Raw genomic sequence first — 11,121 nt, forward strand, 5'->3', positions numbered from 1 at the left:
ATCCTCACCCCCAACTACCTCTCCCAGATCCCCACCCAACTAATCTTCACCCCCAACTACCACCCCCTCACCATGACAGATCTCCACCCCAAATACCGCTCCTCATCTCTACCCCTCCCCCCTACCGCTGACAGATCCCCATCCCCGATTACCGCCCCCTCCCCACCTACTGCCCTCTCCCACAGATCTCCACCACGACTACTGCCCTCGTTCACAGATCTCCACCCCACGCACGACAGATCCCCACCCCTGACTACCACCCCCTCCCCACAGATCTCTACCCCTGAATACTGCCCCCTCTACACCACCTACAGATCTCCACCCCCGAAAACCACTGACAGATCCCCACCCCGAATACCACCCCCTCTCCATCCCAGACTACCGCCCCCTCCCACAGATCCCCACCCCTGACTACCGCCCCCTCCCACAGATCCCCACCCCTGACTACCGCCGACAGATCTCCACCTTTGACTACTGCCCTCGCCCACAGGTCTCCACCCTGTCTACTGACCCCTCCCACTTACAGACCAACAACCATCCTTCTGCCCACCCTACTAAATACAACCCCCTCCCCCACTGACAGCCCCCCCTGCCCTCAGCACCTCGAACTTCAATGCCCCGCCCCTGTACCACCCCCCACCCCCGTGTTTCGGCACTGTTAATAATGCTGAACCATGCCTGTGTCCCCGCTCAGCTGTCACGCTGTAGGATGAGATCTATTCGGCCATAGATACATATGAAGAGCTCGGCTGTCACTATGTAACGCGAAGATCTGCAGCTCGGCTTGCTTTGCCTTAATCTGGCGCATGCGCCGTTGCTGCAGGGGAGAGGTTTCCACGGCATACGCCTTTTAATGTTGCACCTCGGCACATGCGCAGTTGCTATACGGGAGGGGAGCTGCCAGTGTAGTTAGATGGAGGAGGGTGAGACCTTCGGAGTCCCGCCCCGGCCCCGCCCAACGTCCGTGTCAGGGCTGAGAGTGGAGGGGGTGTGGTCATCCTCAGTGTCGGCGCTCCGGCTGCGGCGGGAAGATGTCTGCCCTCTCGGCCTGGTTCTGGAATGAGCGCTTCTGGTTGCCGCAGAATGTCACCTGGGCGGACCTGGCGGATACCGAGGGCGGGGAGCAATACCCCCGGGCCGGGCACCTCCTCTACGTCTTACCCATTGCGCTAGGCATCTTCACCCTTAGGCTGCTATTCGAGAGGTGAGAGGACACCGGGGGGGGGGGGCACTGGAAAACATTATATGGTAATGGGGGCACATCCAGGGGTAGTGGGGTGAGGGTGGCAGAGATGTTGTGGTGGTAGAGATGTAGTGAGGGTGGCAGAGATGTGAAAGTAGGGTGAGGCTGGCAGAGATGGTGGGGTGAGGCTGGCAGAGATGTCTTGTAGCGGGGTGGGGGTGGCAGAGATGTCTTGGTAGCATGGTGAGGGTGGCAGAGATGTCTTGGTAGCGTGGTGAGGGTGGCAGCGATGTTGTGGTAGCAGGGTGAGGGTGGCAGAGATGTCTTGTAGCGGGGTGGGGGTGGCAGAGATGTGGTAGCGTGGTGAGGGTGGCAGAGATGTCTTGGTAGCGTGGTGAGGGTGGCAGCGATGTTGTGGTAGTGGGTTGAGGGTGGCAGAGATGTTGTGGTTGAGGGTGGCAGGGATGTTGTGGTCGTGGGGTGAGGGTGGCAGAGATGTTTTGGTAGCAGGGTGAGGGTGGCAGAGATGTTGTGGTAGCGGAATGAGGGTGGCAGAGATGTTGTGGTAGTGGGTTGAGGGTGGCAGAGATGTCGTGCTAGTGGGGTGAGGGTGGCAGAGATGTCGTGCTAGTGGGGTGAGGGTGGCAGAGATGTCGTGGTAGCAGGGTGAGGGTGGCAGAGATGTCGTGGTAGCGGGTTGAGGGTGGCAGAGATGTCGTGGTAGCGGGTTGAGGGTGGCAGAGATGTCGTGGTAGCGGGTTGAGGGTGGCAGAGATGTCGTGGTAGCGGGGTGAGGGTGGCAGAGATGTGTTGGTAGCGGAGTGAGGTTGGCAGAGATGTTGTGGTAGCAGGGTGAGGGTGGCAGAGATGTGTTGGTAGCAGGGTGGGGGTAGCAGAGAGGTGTTGGTAGCGGGGTGAGGGTGGCAGAGGTGTTGGTAGCGGGGTGACGGTGGCAGAGATGTGGTAGCGGGGTGAGGGTGGCAGAGATGTTGTGGTAGCGGGTTGAGGGTGGCAGAGATGTTGTGGCAGCGGGGTGAGGGGGGCAGAGATGTTGTGGTAGCGGGTTGAGGGTGGCAGAGATGTTGTGGCAGCGGGGTGAGGGGGGCAGAGATGTTGTGGTAGCGGGTTGAGGGTGGCAGAGATGTCTTGGTAGCGGGGTGAGGGTGGCAGAGATGTAGTGGTAGCGGGTTGAGGGTGGCAGAGATGTTGTGGCAGCGGGTTGAGGGTGGCAGAGATGTCGTGGTAGAGGGGTGACACGGGAAGGCCATGTTGTGATAAATGAGTGACACTGGGGATCGTGGTAATGGGGTCACACCGCCTGCTGTGCCCCCGATCACCTCCTCTATCTGTAAGTCCTCTATACCAACCTCTTCCAACCAGGGTGTACCAGTGGGCAAAGGTGTATTTGCTTTGAAAGAATAAATCACCTCTAATGTTCGGTGCCCTATGTGTGCGGATGTTGTTGTTGTTGTGTAAAGCCAATCATTACATTTTTTTACATTTTGTATGTGAGGGGGGGGGGGGCCTCAAGATTGTGCAGATTTTTAAAGGACGCCTTAACTGGAAAAAGGTTGAGAAATGCCAATCTATACCAATCACCTCCTCCTGTATTGTATACCCGTATACTTATATCACTCTCCTCGCACTATATACACTGATTATACACACCTATCACACCCCCCCCCCCCCCTGTACACTGATTATACACACCTATCACACCCCCCCCCCCCCCCCCCCTGTACACTGATTATACACACCTATCACACCCCCCCCCTGTACACTGATTATACACACCTATCACTGATTGTATGTTATGCTTATCACCCTGTATACACAGATCACACTCACCAATTCCCATATATATATATATATATATACTGTACATACACACCGATCTGCATTTGCACTAATTGTCCTACACACACCCATCACCCTAGAGCAGTGTTTCTCAATTCCAGTCCTCAAGGCGTACCAACAGGTCATGTTTTCAGGATTTCCTTCAGATCAAAGGGCTGTGGTAATTACTAAGGCAGTAAAACTGATGAAATCTGTGTAAAATAATGAAAAGCCTGAAAACATGACCTGTTTGTGTGCCTTGAGGACTGGAAGTGAGAAACACTGACCTAAACACACCGATCACAATAAATATGCTGTTTATAATATACACTGGTCACCCCCCCTAGACTCACCGATCACCCCCCTAGACTCACCGATCACCAACATTCACACCGATTGCTCAATATACACCAACCATAATTTACACCGATTGTCCTACACTCACCGATCGCCCTATATACACCGATCACCAACATTCACTCCGATTGCTCAATGTACACAATTGTCCTACACTCACCGATCGCCCTATCCAGTATACACATCCATAATAAATTACACCCTCCCCCACCCCATCCCCCGTACACGGCTCTGTGTCACCAGTCACAAGATTCATCTTCTATACAACTCTGTGATCCCCATCACTAATCTACAACTTCTGTATCCTCATCCTACCTCCCTCCATAGTCCCTTCCCTATGACATCTGATTATAATGTTCACTGACCCTCCCCCCCCCCCCCATGATACTAAGCATGACACGGATTGCTCTGTTTAGTCCCTGTGTGACATGTACACAATGGGGGGAATTGATCATCATGTATTCTGCTTCATTTTATAGTGCACTGTGATTCTCAATTTAAAAAATATATATACGTTGTCTCTTTTCAGTATCGATCCCTGTAACTGATCCATTGATCTAGCCCAGTGACACTGGAAGTAATATATCCTCCCCCACCCTCCTCTGTTACCCTGACGTGTGTATGTATGTATATATGTATGTGTGTATGTATGTATGTATGTGTGTGTATATATATATATATATATATATATATATATATATATATATATATATATATATATATATATATATATATATATATATATATATATATATATATATATATATATATATATATATATATATAATTTATATTTTCACATACACACATATACACACACACACCAGCAGCAGCCATAACATTATGATCCCTCGCCTAATATTAAAGTGGAGGTTCACCCTAAAAATACATTTTTTACCATTAGAGCCAGCATAGTAAGGACATTACATTTTGGCAGGTCATATTTTTTTTTTCTCTGTACTTACCTTTATATCCTGATTTGGTCCAGGGCTTCCGCGTTCTGATGACTCCGGGACTGGGCGTTCCGATGACTGCGGGACTGGGCGTTCCTATACTTCCGATCGATGATTGACGGCTTGTGAAACAGGTGACCTGTCGCACAACGCGCGTCACCAGATTTCCGGAAATAGCCGAGCTGCGAGTCAGCACTATACGGCGCCTGCGCCCGCCGTGTAGAGCCGACTGCGCAGGCACCGTATAGCGCCGACTCGCAGCTCGGGTATTTCCCGACATCTGGTGACGCGCGTTGTGCGACAGGTCACCTGTTTCACAAGCCGTAAATTATCGATCGGAAGGATAGGAACGCCCCGTCCCGCAGTCATCGGAACCCGGAAGCCCTGGACAACATCAGGATATAAAGGTATGTACGGAGAAGGAAAAAAAATGACCTGCCGAAATGTAATGTCCTTACTATGCTGGCTCTGCTAGATGTCATTTAAAACATTTTTTTTTTGGGTGAACCCCCGCTTTAAGCATTTGCCACCAAATCAGCCCTGACCCGTTGGGGCATGGACTGCAAAGTAACAGCCACATGAATAGCAGGACCCAAGGTTTCCCAGCAGAACATTGCCCAAAGCATCACACACTGCTTCCACCGACTTGCCTTCTTCCCATACTACATCCTGGTGCCATCTCTTCCCCAGGTAAGTAATGGGCACATACCTGGCCTTCCACATGATGTAAAAGAAAAAAAAGAAAACATGACTCCTCAGACTAAAGCCCCGTCCGTACACACGATCCGAAAATCGTACGAAAAATGCCGCTTTCGAAACGATCGTACGATAATCGGATCGTTGGTACAGAGCTTTCTAGAGCCGATCAGGACAGTTCATCCGATTTTTATTCTATCGGACATGCACGGGATTTTTTTTCGTACGATGCCAGATCGTACGATTTTCGTTAAATCAGTACAGCTGTCATTCGAAAATGCAATACAACACATGACATCGCTTCCCATTTTTTTTTATTCTGCCGTACGAGAATTTTTGTGACTTTAGTAAACTCATCAGATTCGGGGTGAGATTAGCATACAAAAAAAAAAAAACGGACGATCATTTGTCTGATAATCGGATCGTGTGTACCGGGCATAAGGCCACCTTCTTCCGTTTCTCCGTGATTCAGTTCTGATGCTCACCTGCCTGTTGTAGGTTCTTTTGGCTGTGCACACGGGTCAGCGTCAGCACCCTGAGCGGTCTACAGCTACACAGCTCTATACATAAACTACCATGCATTCTGTAAAAATAAAGAAGAAACTAACCCATGCGTAAGTTGCGCCCGTAAATGTAAACGGTGTTCAAACCACACGTGGGGCATCGCTGCGATCTTTAGAGTGAGAGCAATATTTCTAGCACTAGACCTCCTCTGTAATTCTAAACTGGTATCCTGCAAAAAAAATGTAAGCGTCACCTTTGGAGATTTTGAAGTACTGTAGTTTGTCGCCATTCCACGTGCGTGTGCAATTTAAAAGCATGACATTTTGGTTATCTATTTACGTGGCGTAACCTCACATTATACAAAAAAATTGTTTAACTTTACTGTTTTGTTTATTTTTTTATTCATTAAAGTGTATTTTTTCCCCAAACAAATTGCGTTTGGAAAACTTGCACCGATACCATGTGACATAAAATATTGCAAAGACCGCCATTTCATTCTCTAGGGTCTCTGCTAAAAAAATATATATATATATTGTGATTTTGAATGAATGACTTGTATAGCGCTACACATCCGAACTGAATCGCCTCTAGGCGCTTTTTGCAGCCAGTGTCTTTCTGGCTGGTGCGGTCATTTACCCAGTAGGATCTCAACACACTTGGGACACAGTCGTACACACACATATATATATATACTGGGTCAATACGGCCAGGTGCCAATTAACCTACCAGCATGTCTTTGGAGTGTGGGTGGAAACCCACGCAGACACAGGGAGAACATGCAAACTCCAAGCAGATGGGGTCATGGTCGGGATTTGAACCAGTGACCCTTTTGCTGCTAGATGAAAGTGCTAACCACTACACCACTGTGCTGCCCACATTTTCTAACGAAACTTACTGATTTTTAACTTGTAAGCAACAAGTGTCAGAAAAATGCCTGGTCTTTAAGGGGGTAAATAGAGTCCATCTATATTGGTGAATCCTGTTCCAGTGAGGTATCACAAAGACGTGCCCTCCTCACCAACAGTAGATGTAAATGGGCACTGATCGTGTACCAATGTCGTGTCTCTCGTTTATTCCTCCTCCACTTCTTTTAGCCTAGGTTCACACTGCTGCGAATTCAAAATCGCGGTAAAATGCGCGATTTCACGGCTGCGATTTCGGCCGCAATTTAATGTAAATCGCGGCCCGAAATCGCAAAAAGTAGTACAGGAACTACTTTTTGAAATCGCAGATGCGGCGTCGCACTGATTAGGACAGTGCCATTGCCGACAATTGCCGCCGATTTGAGATGCGATTTGACATGTCAAATCGCATCTCAAATCGTTCCACATCGTACCCAGTGTGAACCAGGGCTCAAAGCAGTAGTAAAGCCACTGCTATGTTTTTTTTTTTTTCTTTCTTTTTTTTTTCATACCTGAAAAGCAAAGCCATAATGAGCTAGTATGCATCACATACTAGCTCATTATGAAATACTTACCTTGGGACGAGGTTAGGGGAACTTACCTGGTCCACGCCGAGCGAGATGTCATCTTGCCTTGGCGTGTCTTCCAGGCATGCGCGCGGGAGACTTCTGTCCGGCGGCTGCCGGGCCTTTAGCCGAAGATCCCCCGCTGCGCATGCGCCGCTGCAGTCAGCGGTGCATTGCGAGGGGAATATCTCCTAAACCGTACAGGTTTAGGAGATATTCTTTATACTTGCAGGTAAGACTTATGATAGGCTTACCTGTAAGTGAAAGTGGTAGTACAGAGTTTACTACCACTTTAATATAATCTTCAGGATACAATACTATATATGGCTTTTTCAATCAAACAGGTGTTAAATATGGGCTTGTGGTCTCTCCTTTATTCCTCCTCCAGATTAAAACCTATCCATAAAACAGTTTCATTTTCGGGACGTGACGGAAATGTAACAATCCCATTGCTTGTGCTCTCAACCAAACTGTCAAACCATCCAATGGCTGGTGTCATAACTGATCACATGTGCAGCATCATGGCAGTTGTAGCTTAAACTGAGGCAAAGATGGCAGCTTCCTTGGCTGAAAACGATAGGGAGGTTTACTTACACTTAGGTTGGCATATGTATAATGCAGGAAAGGATGGGAGAAATCTCCATCGTGTGATATTGTTTTATTCAATTAAATATTAAAATGCAATTGCACTTACATTAGCATAAATTCATAAAAGGATGTGTACAACTCCAAACGCCGGTCAGCGGTGTGAATCGTCACTGACCGTCGTTACTTGGCGATCTGTTTGTTTTGTTTTTTTCTTTCAGCTCACTGGCTACTGTGTATAGAGCCTTACTGTCCTCTATCACGCAATCCTTCTGCAGTCATTGTTACACAATGTTCCTTCATAGTGTGCTGAATAGAATTGTCTGCGTCTCTGAATCCTACCTGGAAGGGTAGTATTCTGCAAAATCTTCAGGTAGTGTTTTCTCTTACCACTGCAAAGATTGCCCACAGGACACCCTTGGCAGAGCAAGGAGCTGTGAGGATAAGGTAAGTATATTAGGGGGGGGGGGGTGCCTTTTCCAGAGACCCTGTCACTCTTCTCTGCATGGGCAAGGTGACAGTGTCTCTTTAAAGGTGGAAATTCAGGGATCCTGTCCTGTTTCTGGCTGGTAAGGTCTGCAAGATTTGAATGTGCCACCTGTATACATGTTACATCTTGGTGGCATACTAATTGGTCATGATCTGGGTGACCGTTTAGAGTCTGTGTAGTGTCACCGTTTGCTCCCTATCGCAGAATGCAGCCTAAGTCACGTGGCGTCGAACTGCGCATGCGCAATGCATTCCAACGCCAAATGCAATGCGTTCCAGGGGATTCACGACACTACCGTTCAGTGAACCCATCACAATTTGTGACGGAAGTGACGAGGAAGCATACACAGAGCGGGCGGGGCGGCGGAGAGAAAGACATACAGATGTAATGAGAACAATACACGGAGCGGGGGGAGAGATAAAGAGACATGCAGATACAGTATGGTTCTCATTACATCTGTATGTCTCTTTCTCTCCCGCCCCCGCCGCCGCTCTGTGTATGGTTCCTCGTCACTTCCGTGACAAATTGTGATGGTTCACTGAAGGGTAGTGTCGTAAATCCCCTGGAACGCATCGCATTTGCCTTTAGAACGCATTGCGCATGCGCAGTTGCCCGCCACGTGACTTCCGCAGCATTCTGCGATAGGGAGCAGAATATGACACTGCACCTGCACACCTATAGGGTTGCAGTTATTTTGTAAATATATATTTTGCCCGTGTCCGATATGCAAAATGTTGACTGTGTGGCTTTATCTTATTTTGCCAGACCAGTGTGTGTGCCCACAGGGGGTACCACGTCTGTGCTGGCATCTTTTTCCTGGTGTTGATCTTTGGTCATATTTATTGGCCGGTGCGGGGTGACAACCTCTGCACGTATGCAACAGGCAATCATCCCGGGACACAGGGACCATGCCTGCGATGTAATGTGATATGCACAGCTCAGTTTACATGTCACAGAAGACTAAGTAGGCAGGTAGATGTAGTGTTTTGTGTTTTTCTTTGCCAAAGACATTGCATGTCTCTTCTGCGATAAATTACCTGCTCGTGAGATTTTTATTTATTTTTTGTCTGTATTCAGTTCTACTTTAAATTTTAGATTGGAGGTAGACCGATATGGGTTTTTCTTTTGCCGATGCCAATATTTAGAAATTGGGGCGTCCGATATATGATGCCGATTTTTGTGGCCGATATTTTAGGCCGATTAAAAAAACACACACACACACACACACACACACACACACACACACACACACACACACACACACACACACACACACACACACACACACACACACACACACACCCTCACCCACTCCACTCCTTCCTGCTTACTCCTATCACTCTAGCACACACTTGATGTCCTCAGTACAGATGGCACTGGCTTGGAACTGACAGATAGCACAATTGGCACTGGCAGGTGGCACTGGTTTGGAACTGACAGATGGCACTATTGGCACTGGCAGGTGGCACTGACAGATGGCACTGATTTGGAACTGACAGATGGCACTAGTTTGAGACAGATGGCACTGGCAGGTGGCACTTATTGGCAGTGACACTGGCAATTGGAACTGGTTGGCACTGGCAGGTGGCACTGATTGGTGGTGGCAGTGACAGGTGATGCTGGCACTGGCGGGTGACACTGGTTGGCACTGACAGATGGCACTGGCACTGGCTGATGGCAATGATTTGCGGTGGCACTGGCAGGTTTCACACTAAGCTGAGTGTAACTGTGTGAAACTAACAGAGGAGCGGTCAGCTCAATGTCAGGGGATGGGCAGAACCCAGCAGCTAAATTACACCAGCCAATGATTGGGCTGCTTTAGAAAGGGGACGGGGCCACATACACGTAGCGGCCCGCCTAGATACCGTCCCATTGGCTGGTGTAATATAGCTCCTCTCTCTCTCCTCTCTGTTACTTGTCAGTTTCACACTCGGCGCGGCGCTTGATGCTGCCAGAGAAGGTCAGTGAAAAATATCGGCCTCATTTTGATAATCGGCCGATTTATCAAAAATGGCCGATTATATTGGAAATTTTGAAGCGTGACATGTTGGGTATCAATTTACTCGGCGTAACATTTTCTTTCACAATATAAAAAAAAATTGGGCTAACTTTACTGTTGTGTTTTTTTTTTTTTATTAAAAAAGGTGTATTTCTCCCCCCCCCCCAAAAAAAAGTGCGCTTGTAAGACCGCTGCGCAAATACGGTGTGACAGAAAGTATTGCAACGACCACCATTTTATTCTCTAGGGTGTTAGAATAAAAAATATATATAATGTTTGGGGGTTCTAATTAGAGGGAAGGAGATGGCAGTGAAAAACACATTAGAATTGCTGTTTTACTTGTCATGCCAACAGCCACCACAAGATGGCGTCAGATCACAGAAGGAAGCTTAGGCCTGCAGAAGGCCACAAAGCCGCGGCCTCAATTACCGGCCGGCGCGGGGTATCCTGTGTCTCCGAGCTTCCCCGGGCGACAGGTCGCTATTTCTTGTCGCAAATTGCGACCGGGCGCCCGGATTTTGTCGAGCCCTGTGCTCGAGCATAAGCCGAGTTTTTCAGCACATTTTTTGTGCGCTGAAAATGTCCCCCTTGACTTATACTCGAGTCACCTTTTTGCGCCTAATCTCCCGAACTTTTGAGACCCTGTACCGGCCAGCCGTAGGTCCCCCGGACTTGGCACGCATATATAGCCCCACTCTTCCTCTACAAGTGTACAAAGTTTTCTGTCTGGGGGACCTACGGCCAGGAAGCACCGATTTTATTTATTTATTTATTTTTTTCAAAGTCTGGCACCCCTTCCATAGACTCCTATCGTAAATTTGGGGACCCGGTTTTGGCCGGCTGTAGATCCCCCTGGATCCCAAACTTGGCACACATGTAGCCACAGTTCTCCTCTACAAGTGTGCAAAGTTTGCTGTCTGGGGCCCGGGGAGCACTGATTTTTCAAAGCCGGGCACCCCTTCTATATACTCCCATGTTAAAGGGATTGTAAAGGTTGGTTTTTTAATTTTCTAAATGGGTCCTTTAAGCTAGTGCAAGGTTTGACAAAAT

The 11,121-nt window shown here is 48.4% G+C and overlaps 1 protein-coding gene across 1 annotated transcript in view; it reads left to right on the forward strand.

Annotated features, from left to right (window-relative positions):
* Window positions 1–967: 967 nt before the first annotated feature.
* Window positions 968–11,121, forward strand: part of CERS5 (ceramide synthase 5) — a gene marked incomplete in the record, with an annotated part of 168,294 nt that continues 158,140 nt past the window's right edge. Inside the window, 1 exon segment of the mRNA XM_040340276.1 lies at window positions 968–1,204. Within this exon segment, the coding sequence (XP_040196210.1) occupies window positions 1,032–1,204 (173 nt within the window).

Source organism: Rana temporaria, chromosome 2, assembly GCF_905171775.1.
Source record: "Rana temporaria chromosome 2, aRanTem1.1, whole genome shotgun sequence".
NCBI classification, from domain to species: Eukaryota; Metazoa; Chordata; class Amphibia; order Anura; family Ranidae; genus Rana; species Rana temporaria.